Raw genomic sequence first — 20,184 nt, 5'->3', positions numbered from 1 at the left:
TCTCTTGACTGAGTATTGTATTATACAGTATTGGTGTGCCTGAGCAGTTTTGATTTATCATTACTATTATTATTTTTATTTTTGTTTCTGTTTTTTGGTAACATTTAAAGTGGGAATTTTGTACTTCTCTTTCTTATTTATTTACTGTTTATTCATTTATTTTTGTCTTTCCCGTAATCTGGAGGGAATGTGTGCCAGGGGAGGCGGGTTTGTTCGGCATGTTGTTTGTCTATTTGTTTAACTTTTGGATCAAACAACGGAACTATGTTCTTTGTGTTAAAAAATAAATATAATAAATATGTTAAAAAAAAAACAACAACTATAAACAGAAGTTTAAAAAAAAAAAATTATATTATACTCCATAATAGCAAAAAGTTTAGAAATTACAGCAGAACGCACAGTTTTATCCAAAAAAGGAGGAAGCCACTCGGCGTTCTACAGGCACTGAGCCAAAGATTAAGATAAAAATGTACCTGCAGTCGACCTGAGAGCACCTGCTAATTTATTTTTTTGACGTAAAGTTTTATTTTTCAAAATGTGTCATCTCTCTGCAAATATAGCTTTGGCTTGGCATCTAACCTGGCAGAGTTACTATTAAAAATAAATAAACTACATTACAGAGTTATAACTGCAAGCACTTAAAATATTATATTTTATATATGTATGTGTGTAATTTTAATTGTGTTTTATTTATTTTTAACAACTTTGTACAGAGACCTTGGGTGTCCTGAGAGGTGCCTATAAATAAAATGTATTATTATTATTATTATTATTATTTTTATTATTGTTGTAAAATTGAAGCACTTTTCAGACCTTGAAAACACAACATTGAAATTCAAGTATTTTCAAGGATTTCAAGCACCCATACAAACCCTGTATATATTGTATTATATTTCCTGTACATCACAGTATAATGTATTGATTACTGTCCCATAATTCTACCATTCTAAAAATGTGTTGCTGCTGATTTGGTAAAAAATTATGCATTTTATGTGGCTTCAACTGCAGAGTTATTTTGACAGAAATTTTTCTATTACAACCACAATTCTAATTAATTTGGGACATTGCATAAAACATAAATAAAACCCAGTTCTTTTGGAACATGTTGCAGGCATCAAATTCAATAAATGCAATAAAGGTTTTCAATTTTTACATTCAATATCTTGCCTTTTAGTATAGTCCATTGAATGTAGGTTAAAAAGTGTGTTCTGTTTTTATTTGTTTTACACAATGTCCCAACTTCAGTGGAAATGTGTTGTGTCTTATTTGACTTGTGTGTTGAACTTTCACACAAAGAGTCAAATTCTGCAGCAAGTGTGTAAGCAATTACAGAAAAAAAAAACTGTTTGCTTAGTTAAAGAATATTTTTAAGTGGCAATATCTTTAATAAGTTTCATGACAGGTGTAAATTTGTCGGTTTTTAGATGTGATTGTTTTTCCGTCTTACGTAGATGTTGCCTTGTTTGTGTCGGAGCAGCAGGTTTCGGAGGAGGCCGGCCTCCGTCATGTCTCCGAGTTTGATCATGTCCTCCACCCCTTCCACTGATGTCGGGTGCATGATTTTGAGTGCCGTTTCCTGCTCCTGAGAGAGACTCTGCTCCTGAACAAGTGTTAAAATGATACTTTTATGATGTGCAACGTGAGCAACACAAATTCTGTGGAAGACTCATTTACCTTTCCTTCATCATCTACCAGTAACCGATGACCAGATGCTGTTACTTTGACCCGCGCTCCGATGGGCACCCCGCTGTCCGACTCCACCCACACCCACTCCCCCTGAAGAGAGACAGGCAGTCACACAGGGGTTCAACAAGGGGTGTTAAATATATGACCCGTGGGCCAAAACCGGCCCACGGGATGACTTTTTGAAAGGATATTAATAGTCAAGGGTATTGAAATCATTGTAGTTCAGGGGTCACATACAGAGAGAGCAAAATGATCTCAAGTGGGTCAGACCAATAAAATACTTTCATTATAACCTTTAAATCATGACGACTCCAAATTTTTCCTCTTTTTTTTTAGTGTAAAAAAAAATTACAAATGATCCTTTCATAATAAAATGTGTGTAATCTGAATAAATATGAACAACCTGAAATGTTTTAAGAAAAATAAGTACAATTTTAACAATACTCTGCCTGTTATTAAATGTTTTGTGCATTTGTAGATCCACTGTGATCTGTAAGTTGTAATGCACATGTGTAAAGGATAAAATGACGCATAATATTGTTAAAATTTCACAGGTTACTCATGGTTGTCCATGTTATTCACATTTTTTAAAGAACAGTTTGTAGATGTAAACATTTTCATGTAATTTTAGTTTAGTTTTTTTTTTTTACACTTAAAGACAAAAATTTGGAGTTGTCATTATTTATAGGTTATTATGATAGTATTTTACTTGTCCGACCCACTTCAGATTATATTGTTCTGTATGTGGCCCCTGAACTAAAAATTATTTCAACACCCTTGACTGTTATTCACATTTTTTAAAGGATAGTTTATAGATGTAAACATTTTCAGAATGTAATCTTACTTTTTTCATTGTAAAACACACAGAAAAGTTTTGCGTTCACATTATTTAAAGGTTATTATAATATTTAACTGGTCTGGTCTGCTGTATGTGGCCCCTGAAGTAAAATGAGTTAAACAGATGATTAACACCTAACAGAGTTTGTTTTTTTTATATATATTTCAGCTCTTTGGGATACAGATTTTATGACTTTAACAGCATTACCTAAAATGAATGACTGAAATCACTGACATTTCCAGGAACGACTGAATTACACATGGACTTTCCTGTAAATAATATTCCCCGCAATAACATCCACAATGAGCACTCCAAAGTTCTTACCTTTCTCAGCATCACCAGTTTGCAGTGTTCTTTCTCCTTAAAACAGAGGAATCCATAAGATTATTTACAAGAACGTTAGACGAGAATAGAAGTAAAAGGTTGTGAGGTGCTGTTAATGCGATAGCCCACAGTGGTCAGTGGTGAAGGTGTATCTAGATAACACCACAACACAATTCAGTAACAAAACACTGAAGTCAAACCTACCTCAAACTCCTTCTATTCACTGATCTTCATCGATCTTCTTCCCTTCTTCAACCCGCTGTGGAGCTTCTGTTTGTCTCGACACCTTCTTTAATCCGCCTCAAAATGACGGAGGAAGAAAGACGACTCTCCTACGACTGACACATTGATTTTATGGTACTTTGACTTTGAACCGACTCGAGCTGAAGGAAGTGGAAGAGAAACTGATTGCTTTACTTACGCGGAGGAGCATATCGTTCTTGTGAGAAGGTTCATCTTCTGTGTTGATCCCTTATAAGCCTTAAGGAGAGATTTTCCCATCATAACATCAAGATCCAAACACTTTCTTGTCTATATTTCTAAATGGAAAAACTTTGATTCAGTCCCTTCGAATGATATTTTGAGACTATTTCAGAGCATTGGGGCTTATTCATACAGAGATATTAAGAAACACTTTATAAAAATAACCTTGATGGAGACTCACGAGGGTCAAACCGTGAGTGTTGTAATAAATTTATGTTCAGCCTTTGGACTGTGACAGTATAAATCAGCGGAGGAGATACTGCTGGGCATCTCACGGAGAATCACTGCAATAAAGATGTAAATATGAGATTAAACTAACGTGGCTGAAATGGAGGAGGAGCAGCTCACTCTTACGACTTAATCATGTTTGAGTAGCTGGGGATCATTGTGTGTGCGGTTATCATTTCAGCTGCATTCCTTATCATTGGATTGTGTGATTTCGCTCGACAACAGTCCTGGCTACACACCTAACTGAAATGACAGTCGTGCTGGCGTCAGGGTGTTCAGCGCTGATAAGAAATTGCCTGTAACTGACGTGATCCGCAGTTAAACAAAGGAAAACATAAACCCATTAAAACTGCTGTTACATGTGCTACTGGATAGTACTCTTCTCAAGGTTAAGTTAATTAAAACTGCATGTTATGGGGTCTTTTTTTTTCCCCACATTACTTTGTTTTTGCCTATTGAAGCATGTTGAATTTTACTGTAATCAAGTAAAATTACTTATTTTGAGTTACTTATTTCCTATTTATGTAATATCTCCAAAGTTTCATTTCCTTGCCAAAAGGTGTGGTGTGTCTGGGGTTTGTAGTTAATACAGGTAGGGGTATCAACTGTGGCACAGTGACTTCATGATGTGTATGTGAGTAATTAGACACTCCCTAGTACCACAGATATTATCTCTGTTTATCTGCTATAAAGTAAACAGAGGAGGGTGGTGTGCGAGTGAATTAGAGGTCATTAATTGGAGTCACCGAATTCTTGTATAACAGAAAAAAAAAACAAACAAACATGTGAGCCATTATTTTACAGTCCACTTCATGTGTGTAGTTTATTTAACCGGAGACAACACACAACTGTCTATTGCTGTGTATGGTAGTACAACAGAGTAAAAATGCACTTTAAATACCAGAATTAGTTTGTACGTGACAACGTGACAGATGCTCGTTCTCAGGTTTCCTCTGACTTGACTAGATTTACATTTTTGTTTTTTTAAACACTACTCATAGAAACACATCCTCAGTCAATACAATTGTTTTGCACTTGCTGTTTAAAATACATTTAAAGCTGTGATTTAAAGTTATTCCCATGTAAAATAGCATAACTTAAAAACATTAGCTGGTGGTCTTAAAAAAAATGAATCAGAAAAGCCTAAAAAACCTAAAAAAAAAAAAAAAAAAAAAAAATAGCAGCTAAATTTTTCACACCACATGGCACTCATGAACCAACATCAGACTGAGTTAGAACTGAAGGAAGGCACAGTGACTATAAAGATATAAAGCAAAAAAATATACCCAAAGTTATTTTAAAATGTGCAGCTGTGCAGAATATTCACTTATTTAGATTAAACTTGAAATTCACATTTTATGCACAAATCAAGGTTGGGAATTAAAAAAAAAAAAAAAAAAGCAAACAACCAGAAGCACTCAAACAAATGAGCAAACATAAAATACATCAAGATCCCGAGGCCACCAACTAGTGTATATTCAGCAGCCATTCCACTTTCAAGTCATTCCCGTGTTGTGTAAAATCAATAAAACTGAGTTGAAAAGATATTACACTTTGGCTTGACTTGTACATTAAATACAAGTACATTAGATAAACTAAAACAATATATTAGATCTATGAGGTCTTATTTTAGTAGCTTAAAATCACATGAAAACTAAACTTTTAACAATGTGAAGAGGCTCTAGAGCTACAAGACTGGCCACGCAGAAAAATCCAAAGACTTCCCTGATAAAAACAGTACATACAAACAGTACAGAGAGCAATCTAATAGTCATGGATAACAACCTACAGCTATTCTTCTGCTTGCTTTGTGAATCTGATGGTATCAAAGCTTTTACCCTGATACTACTGCTACATTTTCACTGTTCAAGACATTAAGTTTAACTGTGATACGACAGGTTGGAGTTCCATAGCAGCCTCTATTGCAAGTTCGAAAATACAGTTCTCCAGTTTGATATAATCTATTGCTTCATAAACATAACAATGTGTCCTCGGTCCACAATATGGAAGCCAGTCATAGTATTTCTTCAACTGAAAATAGTTTTTAAAAATTAGGTTTTCACAGATTAGACTGTGTACAACAGTTATCTCGCGCCAACACTGACCTCATTAGATCAATAAATCCAGAGCTAAAATCAACTCATTGCTGTTTCTTCAGTCAGACCTGGGCCAAAATTCAGATGGAAATCCACACTGACACTATCATGACAAAGGAAGTCTGTCTGTCCATGAGTTAGTTCATACACTAATGAAAGCTCTAAAGCTGATGCCTGATATCTACTTCTCCCCAGTGTTCTGGTCCAGTTTTTTTAATTCAACATAGACAGTATTTCCTTACTTCAATACCTAACACTGAAGCTTTAAAGTATAAAGTATTGACTGATATGCATTAGAGTAATTAATGAAGGACCAAAGAAAGAGGGAAGGCACCACAGTTTCAGGTTAAATTCTAAAAACTGATGCTCTGGACATTGATATTCAACAGTTTGTATTAAGATGACTAAAACAAAAAAAACAAGAAAAAAAAAAAAACTGTGGTATGAGCCTTCAATTCCAGACTAGAACTCAAAGTGGAACTTTCCGCTCAACTCCGACTCAGGTCTGAGCGATTTTAACTAAAAACAATCAAATCTATTACTATAGAATAATGTGCCAAATCAATGAATTAGTCAGAGAAAATGTGCAATTTCACTCTTTCCTTCAAGTTTTATGTCCTTGGAAGCACATCCCTTTATGATCCGCCATCATCGGGCTTCTTGAGCACTGCGGTGTACTTCAGGGGTCCGCCGTCAGCTTTGAGCTGCACTTCCACTAAGGTGAAGAGTGAGATGACCTGGAGACAAAATAACAATTAAGGAGCGGTTTAACAAGTTCATGTGTTTTATTATTTATCATGTGTTGTTACGGAGCCACATTGAAATAGCTGTACATTTGTGTGACACTTGTTTTCTGTTTTTTGGTTGATTTATTTCCATATGTTGGAGTGTCCTTTTAACTCTTGAATTCTTGATTTTTGTTGTTATTTATTTGTTACTTATTTTTTGATATTGGGCAAGAGAGAGCCAGGGCACACTGTGTTTCATTGCCATGGTACTTGTTCCCTGAACGCATATGACAAAGAAACTTGAACTTGAAACTTTAATTTAATTTTCCTGCTTCTGTTCGAAATAAAGTCTGTCTATCTGTATGCGTGTCTGGGGATTCACACAAAATCTGGAAAGAGCTGACTGCTGCAGTTTGGTATACTTATGTATCTTTGGTCAAGGAACAGACTTGTGAAAACGGCAAGTTGATAGGACCAATATTTTGGGAGATAATAGTAATATTGGAATCAATCACATTGCTATACTCAGAGTGCTTTGGCGGTGACTGCTGGACAAATGCGGTACAGCATGCACGAATACACAACAGCATAAAAACTACCACATCTAGACCCTACGGATATGTTACATGTATATTTACTGTAATGGAATACAGCAAAGTGACTGAGTATCAGGATTATGTGTAAATTTAATTGCTTGATGAAACTTACCATGGCAAACTGTTTGGTCTATTTATCAAAACCGTATTTATAATTATAATACATATAGTACAACTGAGAATCTCATTTTAATTAGTCATTTTCATACTTCTAAATTATGTGCCATACTGTTTATTTCTAAATAAGATTTGGAAAAACCTGCTCAGAGGCCATTAACATCATAAGTGGCTCTTAGTCTAACCTATAACTTGATTTTACATAACATTAAATATTACTATTTAAGATATTATTTAAGAAATATTTAAGCAGCTGACGATCATGTGGGAAGAAACATGCTCAAAATGTGACAGCTATAAAAAAAAAAAAAATCCTTTAAAATGGAAGTGGATCTTTTCTCTGATATTTTTACAGACCATCATTTGTTAAAAGTCCCCTCAGGGTTTAATGACCTTAAAACATTATTACCTGTTCTACTGGAGGTTCGTCCAGGTCTTTTGGTTTCCACACCAGAGTGAGTTCTGATGTCTTCCCCACTTTACGATGATGAAAATTGTTAAGGTCTGGCTCTAAATTCTGGAGGATGAAAAAAATAGTTTTTACCATTTTAAATCAACTTTACCTGTCAGCTTGATGATGCTGCCTTGTTGGAAGGTTTTATTTTGACCGTTTTCTGTTGTAATTATGTTATTAATAAATAATAATAATAAACTTTATTTGTATAGCACCTTTCATACAGAAATTGTAGCCCAAAGTGCTTCACACTGATTGAAAAAATACAATATTAAAATACATTAAGATTTGATTATACATCAAGAAATAAAATGAAATTTGAGAGAAATACAATAAAATAAAAATAAAAGCAGCGCACATTAAAATATTTGATTATGCATAGAATTTATTAGATAAGAGGGAACCACTAACAGTGAGATTAAAAACCAAAAACACCTAGACTGTGTTGTGGCTGACCTTGCAGTAAATGCGCTTCTGCACTCCGTAGCGAAGAATGAGCACATCGAAGGACTGATCCAGGACCCCCATGACCATGGCCTCAGAATCCAGAGGACCACACTCCTACAGAGAACAGACCGAGAAAAACACTGAACATCTGCACATGTGGAATAGTAGCTTTGGATTGAAATCCACCTACATCTGCTAACCTTTACAAACACTCCAAAGTACAGGTCAGTGCTGAGCTCCTGAACCCTCTTGGACACAGTCTTCCTGTCATTACAGTGAGATGCTTGTTTCTGGACTTGTTCAGTTGTTAGTCCTAACTGAGGCCCACAACCTGCACAAACAAATGAGCACACATTAGTAAGCAAAGGTTTACACATCATTCAGACATATACGGTCATGCAATTATAGCCGTGTTCCCCTCAAGTTCTATTCTATTTAGAGAAATTAATGTGCCCTCTGTCTCTTCATACAAGACATCAGTCACAATATGCTATAAAATAAAGTGATAATTGAAGGATTTTGGCTTTTTTTTTTTTTTACTTTATTTTTATTGTTTGAATTCTGTACAGTACAAACATAAGGGACATTTGGGACACATTGACCCTAAAAAACCTTTGTGACTAACAATTGGTTTTAGTAATGTGACACTGAAATGAAAATTGTTCATTTCTCCCATTTATCATGACACTGGTCTTCTTGAGTCCTCAATGTATGGGTCAGAATCTCCATCTCAAATATTCCATCCACAATTTGTAACCAGTCGTTAGTTGTAGGTGGTTCTAAACTGCACCATTTTTTGGTAATAGCCTCTTTACAGGTTGCTAATAGTATTTGAAACAAACATCTATCATTTTTAATTACATTATTACCAACAATATATCCAACATACATCACCATCATTACATGTTTTGGATTTTGCCCATTTTTAATATTAAAGCAGTCCAATTCGCATTATTGCACAGGGTCCAGCCCAATTCAAGTTCAGTTTTGTTTATGTATTAAATGTGTGTATTCATGTGTTCTTTGCAAAAAAAAAAAAATGTACATACGGAGTGAAGAAGCCAGCAGCCGGTGGACAATAATGTCAGGGTAGCGTCTGATTGGTGAAGTGAAGTGTGTGTAGAGAGGAACGTTGAGGGCGTAGTGTTTAAAATGCAGTTCGTCCTTTACAACACCAGTGCAGAAGTACAACGCCATCTGGAAAACACCAATAACCCACATTTATTACAGAAATCCAACCTTTTTTTGTTTAAAAGACAAGAACTGTTACATTACAAAGGGTGTTACAGGTTTCTAGCAAAAAAAAAAAAAAAAAAAAAAAAAAAAATTAAATATAGTTAAAAAAAAAAACAAAAAAAAAAAAACTAGAAGCACTCGGAGAGCGCAGACCTCTGCCAAGGCTGATCAGTGCCCCCCCCCCGTGGGCCCCCCCACGCCAAGGAGGTTATGTTTTTGCCAGGGTTTGTTTGTCTGTCTGTCTGTTTGTCTGTCTGTCTGTCCGTTAGTGTGCAACATAACTCAAAAAGTTACGGACAGATTTTGATGAAATTTTCTGGTCTGCGCCCCCCCCCGTGGGCCCCCCCACCCCGATCACCACCAAAATTTAATCATTTCTTCCTTATCCCATTTCCAACAAACCCTGAAAATTTCATCAAAATCTGTCCATAACTTTTTGAGTTATGTTGCACACTAACGGACAGACAAACAAACAAACAAACCCTGGCAAAAACATAACCTCCTTGGCGGAGGTAAAAAAAACAAAAAACAAAAAACAACAACAGTGCACAAATTCTTTATTGGTTCTTTAGTTCTTACCTGCATGGGTCTGGAGCACATGTGGGTGAGAACTTCTTTTCTGGCACTGGAGTACTCATCGTTGCCAAGGATGGTATTGAGACTCTTCTGCAAGTTGAAAAAGTAGGCACTGATTAGTACATATTTTAGTGCTATTTGAGGTTTTTTTCTGCGTCATGATTTACTCGGAAGAGGGAAATGGCTACAAAATGGTACAACACACTACACAGAGGTGGTAAATTATAGGAAAAAGTGTCTTAGTAAAGTGTTTGTCCACCACATGTTGCCATAACAGCTTCGATTCTCCCTTATATAATTTCTAAAGGTCTGTGAACACTAGTCTTCAAGAAGATGTTCTCTCATTTGGTGTTTTGCTCATAATGGTGGAGAGCACTGCCCAACTTTCAGGTCAAAAACAACAGATGTTTATCATTTGGGTTGAAATCGGTAGAGCCGTCTCTTTGGCTCTGGACATCCATAACCCAACACTAAACCCTCTTTCAGTGTTTTTTTTACCCTTTTGCCACTGATTCAAAATATGCCCGCTCAGCCTCTTAACAGAGAATGACAGGATGTTAGTACCTCAATACACTTATATAGAGGCTTCTGCATTTCTTTGTGATTTTCAGTACAACACTACTACTACTACTACTACTACTACTACTACTACTACTACTACTACTACTACTACTACTACTACTACTACTACTACTAAAAAAATGTGATTTATATAGCACTTTTCTATTTGCGTACTCAAACTGCTTACATTGGATCCATTATTCATTTACTCTCACAATCACATACTGGGGGGGGTGAAGTGCCTTGCCCAAGGTCACACCAGCTCATGACTAGGAAAGAGCGGGATTCGAACCACCAACCCTCCAGTTATTAGACAACCTGCTCTACCTCTTGCACAGCCATTCATAAAGGCTCATTGACGTTTGCTTTATGTACGTAAATGGGTACGTCTGTTTCTAACATTGCTATTCATCACTGCCTTCATCATTCTATGCATCCAGTGCACTGTAATAAGCATTTCTCAATCAATCCACCAGAGGGCGCCACTCTTGATCAATATACTGGTCAAATACCATGAAGAAGAGTAAAGTTTTTTGAGAAGAAAAAAAGAAGACAGTCAATAATAACAAATATGGCGACGACAGAGGAAGTATTACTAATGTGGATACTAATGTTGACATTGAAGGGTAGCTGTCATAAATGTCGGTAGTTTTTCACTAAAATCGCACAGTTGCTCTCTGAAAAGTTCCACTATTTCTGGAAATTATTCTCTTCAAGTCTCAACACTGCCTCCACAGTTCTCGGTGGTACTGCTCTGTATTTCCCATCTTGGTATGCAACCTCAAGCTCCCGGAGAATGGACAGAATTACGCATGTAATGTACACAGAGAACAGACAGAACACTCCGTCTGTATCCGTCTTTAACGTAGAGCATAAATGAGCCTCAAGTCAAACATCGACCCTCTATCTTTTACAGCAGTGAAGTTCAACCACTGAGTAATTCCACCATTAACTTGTGTGACTAATGTTTGGCACGATCACATGGGATACATGAATTATGAATTTAATCATCTGAAGAAAAGCTCACAACACTGAGCTATATTACATTAAACTGAGTACGTACATTCAGTGCTCCTGCAGACGACAGGTCAACGTTAATGCCCAGCTGGTCACACAGCTCCTGCAGCTCATCCACCAACCTGGTTTTCGGTGGAGGGTGACATCTGAGTAGAGCCAACTCTGGGAAACTTTTGTAGATGTGATGTGCTGTGGCAATGTTAGCCAGTAACATGAACTCCTCCACCAGCCTGCGAAACAGCCAAGAATGATAGATGAATGGTCAGGGAGGAGAGTTGGGAACACAGGAGGGCAGATATGGAAGCACGCTAGAGAGATTCACAGGCTCGTTTCACATCCGTCATGTCAACGAAAAGTCAATTTGGGAGGAAAATGAGGAAATACAGATTCCTTAATTCCTCAGGGGAGGCCGTGTTACTCACTTGTTACTGTCTCTGTACTCGTAAACATAACAGCCTTGAGGCATCATGCTCTCTTTGTCCAAGGTGAAAGACAGTTTCATCTGAAAGAACATTTAAAAAAAAAAAAAAAAAGTCACATATAGAACTTAGAACGTTAGACATTCAGAAAAAATGATGAACCAAAGTGGCCTCTGATAATGATGTGACCAGCAGAAAGAAGAGAGTTGAGATTGTACCTGTTGTGTGTAGTAGAAAAGTTCACTTTAATAAATATATGAATGAATGGATGCATAATTCGCAGTAAATTATGTTTTACTGACAAACGTTTTCAAAACATATGAAAATCACAAAAGTGCATGGATATCACAGAAACTAGTTTCACCAGAACCATTCTAGTACCGATCTATTAGCGAAATCATACCACATTTTTTTATGTTTTCCTTATGTATTCCTTATCTTACAAGATTATATGCCTTTGAGCATACTCTGAAATTCAACTATGAGAGAAACTTTTTTCCATGCTTCATCAAGACTTTCACACAAAATTCCAGACTTTTCAAGGTCTGGAAAACAGTGTTTCAAAATTCCATACTTTTTAAGACCGTGCAAGCACCCTGTCATTATCATTATTAGTTTTATTATCTCTTCACATGATGGATTCAGGCAAAACAATATGCACAAGAAATACTGAGATTATTCTGACAGATCCACTGGTTGTGATACAACTCTAAAGTTTACCTGTTGCAAACAAACCCATTCCTTTAAGTCTGATCATTATGATTTGTATGCTGTGATTAAATTTTACCTGGTCTAGTCTGAGTGCTCCTCCTGAGAAGCGTTGAGCTCTGAGGTTTTTGGCAATAGAGTGCAGATTGAGCACGGCCTGGTGGATCTCATCAATGGGGTGTTCAGGGTCCACGGGTGGCAATTCTTCAGCTGAAAACAACTTGTCAGGGGCCTCGATCATGCTCTGGGCGTGGTCGTAACTCAGCTTCACGCAGGAGCGGATCACCGAGCGGCCAAACCACTCACTAAGAATCTGACCAATGAGATGAAGGAACAGAGATGTCTGTGAACTATGGTCTGAAGGTGAGGCATAATACTGTGAAGTGAACTGTCTTAAATTTCAGGTTATTCATTTTTTTGTAAGTTGTTTGTCAATGTTGACATTTTAATTAATTTATCTTTTTGACTCAAACACAAATTGAGTTGTCTTAATCTATATTATAAAAGCCAAGTGGCCTCTGTTCGTGCATGCATGTGTGTCTGGGGATTCACTCAAAATCTGGAAAGAGCTGACTGCTGCAGTTTGGCATACTTATATACTTTTGGTCAAGGAACAGACTAGCGAAAACAACAAGTTGATAGGACCAATATTTTGGGAGACATTTGTCATTTTGGAATACAATAGCCTTATAATCACATTGCTATACCCAAAACATTTTGGCGGTGACTGTTGGACAGATGCGGTACAGCATGCACAAATACGCAACAGCATAAAAACAACCACATCTAGAACCTGTGGATCCCCACGGTCAACGTACTGGTAGGTTATTATGCTATTATTTTTTAGCAATCTGACCACATGACATTGTGCTGTATGTGGCCCCTCAAATAAAATGATTGACACCCCTGAACAGAAGAATAATTTGGTCCATGACGAGGTCTAATCTGACCTGATACAGAACTAACAACCTTTTCATACAAAGCTTTATCAAATAGTTCTACATTTATTTAGAATAGATTAAACATGTGAAGAAGGGTGAAAGAAAGGTGAACCCAATGTAAAAAGACGTACCTTTCCCTCCGGAGTGATTTTCCAAATGACAGAGAAAGTAAGTCTGTCTGACAGAGGGTTCAGACTGCACAGCTCCTCACACAGCAGTCGGGGCAACATGGGGATCACCTAAAAAGTGACAGAACACATGAGGTGAGTACTGAGGAAAAAACAGAATCAACACTCTCATAAAATAAAAACAAAACCTCACCTTTTGAACCAGGTATACACTAGTGGCTCTCTTGCTGGCAGTGATATCCAAAGCATTGCCCTCCTCCACAAAATAACTGACATCAGCTATGTGGACTCCCACCTCAAAGTTACCTGTATTAGAAATAAACCATGAGGAAAACACACAGAACTGGCTCCTGGGAGTAAAAACTTATAAGAAACTCAAGATCCTTCATTTTAACCATAAACCCTCATAGAGCTATGTAATATAAGGATATCATGATGATAGAAAAGTATCACCTGTGCTCATCAAATATTTTGTCATGTCAAAAATATTTAAAGGAGATTTTTTTAGATGAGACTGAAGAAATTTTTAAATGAGGCAAAACAACATGGAGGAGTGTGAATATTAGACAAGACAGGGTCAGCAGATTCTGAGCAGCCAAAACAAAATAAGAAGAGCTTGTACCTTAAAGTCAGGCTCCTTCTGTAATGGGATGATAAGTGTGACATTTATTGTCACACATTTGGGTAACCCTAACCCTAACCCCCGAAGGGGAGGCAAGGGGTATTGTTTTTGGTTTGCTTTGTTTGTTTGTTAACACTCTAGCGGCAAAACTGTTGGTTGAATTCATACTACATTGGCATTAAAGTTTGCCAGTGACCCAGAATGGATCTCATTAGATTTTGGGAACAGTAGGTCAAAGTTCAAATTTTTTTCATGAATTTTTAAAATCTTCCCATTTAGTTATAATGGGTGAAATATGTGCGAGGGGTGGGGTTTGTTGTACCTGGCACCACTCATTTTGATATGAAATGACTGATGAGCTCATGTGATGTGATCAAAATCTCATATTCCAGTATCACAGTTCAAAGGAGGTTTACCATCTGGCAGCTGTTGACAGGACAGTGCATCATCCAGATCTCTGGCTGTAGATGGGTCTATTGTGAAGATACACTCCTTCCTAAAAACAACAAATAAAGGCTTTGTAAGTCTCATCAGTATAATCTCAAACAATTCAAACATGAATATGGCATCTTAAAATTGTCAGTGGTCTGATAAGCTGCAGACTAAAGGTCAGCAGCGTCGAGCATATGACCTGCGGGCCAAAACTGGCCCTCCAAAGGGTTCAATGTGGTCCACAGGATGAATTTACAAAGTGGAAAAATTACATGCAACACATACAGTCAAGGGTGTCACTGAGTCTTGACAAGTTTTTTTGACCATAAAGTTAAATCCACCATTTTTCAGTTCAAGATGCCTGTTTGTAAATGTTTCGTGTCTTTGTACAGGGGTTGGACAAAATAATGGAAACACCTAACATTGTGGCATCATAGAAGGTGTTTCCATTATTTTGTCCAACCCCTGTAGATCCACTGCAATGTGCACTGTAATGCACATGTGTAAATCCTAAACTGAGGCATAACATTCTTAACATAGCACTTTTCATAAGAAACTTCAGGTTGTTCATGGATGGTCATATGATACTTTTTTTTTTTTCAATTCTCTTTTTATTAGGAATTTCCATGGTTCACATAACAATTGACCATTCTCTTCCATTCAACTGAAAATTATAATTGAATCACACAGCGATAAGTCCGTGACTCCACAGACAATACAAATAAGGATGATTGATCCACCCTCAGCAATACAAAAAAAAGGTAATTTTTACAGTACAAAATTTAGAACTAAACTCCCTAGAACTGGAATGCAGGGGTGTACATTTGTGATATTAAAAAAAAAAAAAAAAGAAAGAAAAAAGAAAAAAACATTGATACAAAAGGGTTAAAATGGAAAAAAAAGGGGTGAAATGAACATAAGACATGGCCTTAGATAAACGACGGTTGAACTGGTGTGACATACCTAATCCATCAGGTTATTCATATTTTTAAGCACAGTTTGGAAATGTAAACTTTCTTGTACTGTAATTTAACTTTTTTGCACTAAAACAAAGGCAAACATTTGGACTTGTCATCATTTATAAGTTATTCTGCTATTATTATACTGGTACTGTCCATTTAAGGTCTAACTGGGCCCTTAAGTAAAAGGAGTTTGACATCCATGGATTAGATTAATGTTTGTTGTCCTACCTCAAATCTCTCCTCCTGCGCATCTCCTCAGGTGGGATGCTCCAGGGTAACGTCTTGGGAAGGCAGTCCAATACCTCATCTGAGAACTCAGAAAAGTCTACTTCATATTCCATGAGGATGCCTTCCGTCTCTGGTTCGATTTCCCCAGCTTGACCAAGCGTCTTTACAAGTCGACTAGAGGGAACATGAAGAGACAGGATAGTTGTGACACGGTTTCCCCATTAAAATGACTTCCCACGTCATGTTTCAGACATAACACTCACCCTTCTGCGAAGTTGTTGTCGACTGCCCAGTTGGTGATACGACAGATGAACAAGGTGTTGGTGTAGTCGCCTGGACGGGAACTGAAGTCTTGAGGACAGTCAGTGAGGGGAACATTAATCCGTGGCACCCGGTGGTCGACGGGGGAGAACATGGCAAAACGTTTGTCAGGCAGGAATTTCAAGAATCCTGTCGCAGCTCTGGAGTGTTTCTTTTCTTCAATATACACCACCTACGGCAGAGAATGAGATAATAGAGATGTAACTATAAGTCGAAGATCCTGGTATTTTCACATCATTTATGAAACTGAGCGTAAAAATAAATAATCTTTGTAGTGGATTAGTCAAGTGTGACAGCGTAACACAATCAGAAATCAATTTTGGGCTTCATTTTCCTATTTTCTATGCTATTCAGCACATTTATAGGATCAATAGATTATGTTTATGATGTAAATCAAGTTTCCATTCTTCATCCTAATCAGTAAACCCTGATTATAAGAGGCTACTCCAGCCAAAATGTTATGAACAGGAAAAAGACAGCTATAAAATCTGACATTATCCTGATCATGTCAAAGTGCTTCTAATTATTATAGGTTTGGGACTTTTAACCTTATATATACACACTTTCATCATGGTCAAGACATTTAAGGGACTAACTGGCCAATCAGTGGGCAAGTACCATTTTAATGTAAATGTTTGGTTCCCCTAGTAAACCTGTATTTAATGCCACAAAGGTATAAACTATGGATTCTTCCCACAGGCAGAGTCTACAGACATTCTGGCTACACAGAGAGCTTTTAAAGAACACAAAATATAAAAATGTCTGCGAAAGAGCCCTCATCTACTTGACAATTTGACTGCGGGACAGCCCTAAGCTCTCACAGATGTAAAGGGAATGTGCCTCAACGTCAGTGAGTGTGTAGACTGGGATTTGTGCAGACTCACTTTAGCGGTCTTCTGGAGCCTTTCTCCGTTGGGCCCTGTGGTTGATGGGTCTTTCAGAGGTTCCCCAAATTCCATCAGACAAGAGGATTATAGGAGATATTAAAAATTATATTATTAGCTTTTTTTCATTACACAGTTACACTTTAGCTATAAATCTACAAATTTTTTTTAATATACATTTATTCATTTTTACAAAAAACAAGACAAAACAGCCCCTCATGCACATCAATGAATTTACAGCAACACAGTCCCGACAACAAAAAATTAATATGCTACAAATTTGTAATCGTATATCAAATAAAAGAAAGAAAAGTGTATGTAATGCAGAAAACAGCAAGGTCAGTCAATCAAATTTTAACACGGGGTCCCATATCTGGTCAAACACTTTGCCTCCATCATCATTATAACACCTTAGTCTTCCTAGATGTAGCGTGTTTGCCAGTTCCCCCAGTCAAAGGTCAAATCTACAAACTTTAATCCTTTATGTCGTACAAGTACTGGATGAATGTAATACCTGTGTTTGTGACTCTCCGAGGTTTGCTGATAAGCTCGTCCTGATCACTGCTCTGGTCCTCCACAGTACCATCAGGTCTGGAGAGCTGCTCAGGTTTCTTTTGTGCTTTTACAGCCATGTGGTCCCTCTGGATCTCTGACTCACTGGCACCCTCACAGTCTGTGTCTGACCTCACAACCTGGAAAAACACAAAGTTTCATCTGCTGCTAAAAGAACTGTGTGGTACAATGTAGTACTATGACAGGTTAATTCTCAAGGGGTTGGCCTACTCTCTGTGAGCAGATAAAGTGGTAGTAGTAGACACCTTACCTTCCACTGCTCTCGAGGTAGGATTTGCACCACCACAGAATCTCCATTCAGAGCCCTGTTGCGAGCTACAATCCCATCTAGAAATATATCCCATGTGTCATCCTGAAACCATACCATCAGTGAGTTTTCAGTGACTTTTATAACAGATTAACTTGGAGGCACTTTCACAGAGCCTGAGACGCAAATTACAGAGGAAAACATTATTTATTAAATTCTACATTGTTAAAGTAAGCCACTAACTTACAGGGGATGGGATGAAAGCTTCATGGTACTTCTTGGGGTTGATTCTTAATGTACCCTGTGGGAAAATATAAAAAAGTCAAATTTCATTGATGAGTTACTTCATAAAATTCTTAATAATATAAAATTTTCCCTTGTATGATTTCATTCTGAATTTGATATACATATCACCTATGAACTTATACCTGGATGAGCTCTCCTCTTTTGAGGCCATGGGAAACTTCCTCAAGCGTCATGTAGGGTTCAAACACTTGTTTTTTTGATCCTCTGCCACCTTTGTTCTTACTCTTGTCAGCAGGAGAACAGGCACTTGAACCTTAAAGGGCACAAGTCAGTTATATTACTCCCACCGAATTTATATTTAAAACACATGCATATGTACTTGGCGTACAACTGAGATTTGAGCTTTGAAAAACAAATTTACCTTGATTTTGCTGAAGCTTTTGAGGAGGCTCGTTTTTTGACAGCTGAGGATCGACTCCAGATTTTACCATCCCGTCTTTGTTTTTCTTGTCCTCAGCGTGGTTTACTGTATTCTTTTTCTTAGACTTCTTCATTTTGTCTTGTTCCTGTTGACTTATACTTGTTTTGTTTGGACACTCTAGGCATCCAGCAGCTGGGTCATTTTCATTCGAGACGATCTCTCTGTTATCTTTGTTTTTCTTGTGCTGCTTCTGGTGTTTCTTGGAGTCATTCGGTTTTAAAGCGATGAGCTCCTCTCCAGATTCAATGTCCCCATCGTGACTGGTGGTGGTATCTCTCCTCTGCCCCCGTCGCTGCCTGTCAGACACTCCCTGTTTCCTTTCACAGTCCTGCTGCGCATTACGAATGCTTCGTTTCTCCATGTACAAAGACAGTGAGCTCTCTTCTCCTCTCATTTTCAGGGAAGACGGAGAGAAGTCACTTGAATCAGAGAAATCATTAGGCACTTGATCCCTTCTTCGATATGGTATGTTCAGTCTGTCACTCTGGGTTTTGGGCACTATGTTTGGCACAATGCATTCCCTTTGATCCAAAGGGTCCTTTGCATATTGTTCCAGATACTGGCTGAATTTGCTGCTGCGATGCTGACTAAGAAGTCTGGCATAGGCATCTTTCTGAAGGGGGGCATTTGACTTAGTCTGGGCACGGTTTGCCTCTCGATTTAGCCTCTTGGATTGCCCAGGAGAATCCATACTGCACTCTTCAAAAGATGTTTCTGAAAAAAGAAGAGGCAGTGTGAATGGTACAGTTCAACACCTAGAAATGAAGTAAAGACAACTTGTTTACAATCGTGATGTAAATTTACCAAGGTTCCTATTACGTAAAGAAGTCGTTATTCAACACTAGTTCAACCAGTAATTCAACACGAGTCTTCAATAGCTGACTTGTTGCTCTGTAGTCTGCTCAGTTTACATCATATCACATGGTTTGGTACAATGACTAACACCACCAGAGCTAGCCTTAGCTTAAGTTCACTAAGTTAATCTTAAGTGAAGTTACATTTCTTGTTACAGACGCCTCTGGAGTAAGATGCAAGATGATGTATCCTCTCGTTATTTGCGGTTTCATCTCCTCGAAAACAAAAGTAACGAATACCATTTAACCTTAGCTAAACAACAACAGCTAACAATGCTAACCTGACACAGTGACGGCTAGCGGTGCTAATTAGCAAAGGGAGGCAGTTTTCTGTTAAATGCCAGTAAAACAGCCAACCGCGACTTTAATTTAATCCATTTTCTATCTAGACATGAATGGGGAAGAGTGTAAAAATTAAGAAATAACATTAACTTACCTTATTGACCACGGTGTCAGTTATGTAACTCAGGTGTTTAGAGCAAAATGCTAGCTGATACATTCACTTCCTAATCGTCATGAACAGTTACGCCGTGGTGCCTTTCCGTGCTGTCGGAAATATGAAAATTAACATATTTATTAGTGCACAGATTGAGACAAATGGGGAAAATTAAGTATATTTACACAGTCGAGTAGCCTATTCAACGTTTGCTAAGTTCTGCGAAATATAATAAAAACTACTTAAATTATAGTCTGACTATATTTTGCTGTGGAAGTTTACATAATTCTTATTTCCAAACTCACATAGATAGTG

The 20,184-nt window shown here is 37.4% G+C and overlaps 2 protein-coding genes across 2 annotated transcripts in view; both read right to left on the bottom strand.

Annotated features, from left to right (window-relative positions):
* Positions 1-2,879, bottom strand: part of LOC115436775 (unconventional myosin-VIIb-like) — a 54,098-nt gene extending 51,219 nt beyond the window's left edge. Inside the window, exons 1-3 of the mRNA XM_030159697.1 lie at positions 2,849-2,879; positions 1,675-1,776; positions 1,448-1,600 (exon numbers count right to left, since the gene is read on the bottom strand). Of these exons, the coding sequence (XP_030015557.1) occupies positions 1,448-1,600; positions 1,675-1,776; positions 2,849-2,860 (267 nt within the window). The 5' untranslated portion in view covers positions 2,861-2,879. The remainder of the gene's footprint in view (positions 1-1,447; positions 1,601-1,674; positions 1,777-2,848) is intronic.
* A 1,482-nt stretch (positions 2,880-4,361) lies between these two features.
* Positions 4,362-19,970, bottom strand: dis3l2 (DIS3 like 3'-5' exoribonuclease 2). Its single transcript, XM_030159698.1, has 21 exons — positions 19,870-19,970; positions 18,520-19,293; positions 18,281-18,411; positions 18,100-18,153; positions 17,856-17,957; positions 17,547-17,724; positions 17,033-17,082; positions 16,091-16,320; positions 15,828-16,001; positions 14,622-14,701; positions 13,777-13,889; positions 13,587-13,694; positions 12,594-12,827; positions 11,810-11,889; positions 11,434-11,617; positions 9,813-9,899; positions 9,047-9,194; positions 8,198-8,328; positions 8,007-8,111; positions 7,506-7,613; positions 4,362-6,392 (listed from the first exon to the last, which is right to left on the bottom strand). The coding sequence occupies exons 2-21, from the start codon at positions 19,268-19,270 to the stop codon at positions 6,291-6,293; spliced, it is 3,150 nt and encodes a 1,049-aa protein (XP_030015558.1). The 5' UTR covers positions 19,271-19,293; positions 19,870-19,970; the 3' UTR covers positions 4,362-6,290.
* Positions 19,971-20,184: the final 214 nt, after the last annotated feature.

Source organism: Sphaeramia orbicularis, chromosome 17 (assembly GCF_902148855.1).
Source record: "Sphaeramia orbicularis chromosome 17, fSphaOr1.1, whole genome shotgun sequence".
In the NCBI taxonomy this organism is placed as follows: Eukaryota; Metazoa; Chordata; class Actinopteri; order Kurtiformes; family Apogonidae; genus Sphaeramia; species Sphaeramia orbicularis.
This window is presented reverse-complemented; position numbering and strand designations above follow the sequence as displayed.

Excerpts from the sequence above, each read along its gene's own strand:
- dis3l2 (XM_030159698.1), bottom strand. The coding sequence starts at position 19,270 with ATGGATTCTCCTGGGCAATCCAAGAGGCTAAATCGAGAGGCAAACCGT. Across the intron at positions 18,154-18,280 it reads AAAGAGGAGAGCTCATCCAG|GGTACATTAAGAATCAACCC; the intron begins GTATAAGTTCAT and ends ATTTTCCCACAG. Across the intron at positions 14,702-15,827 it reads CGCAGGAGGAGAGATTTGAG|GAAGGAGTGTATCTTCACAA; the intron begins GTAGGACAACAA and ends TGTTGTTTTTAG.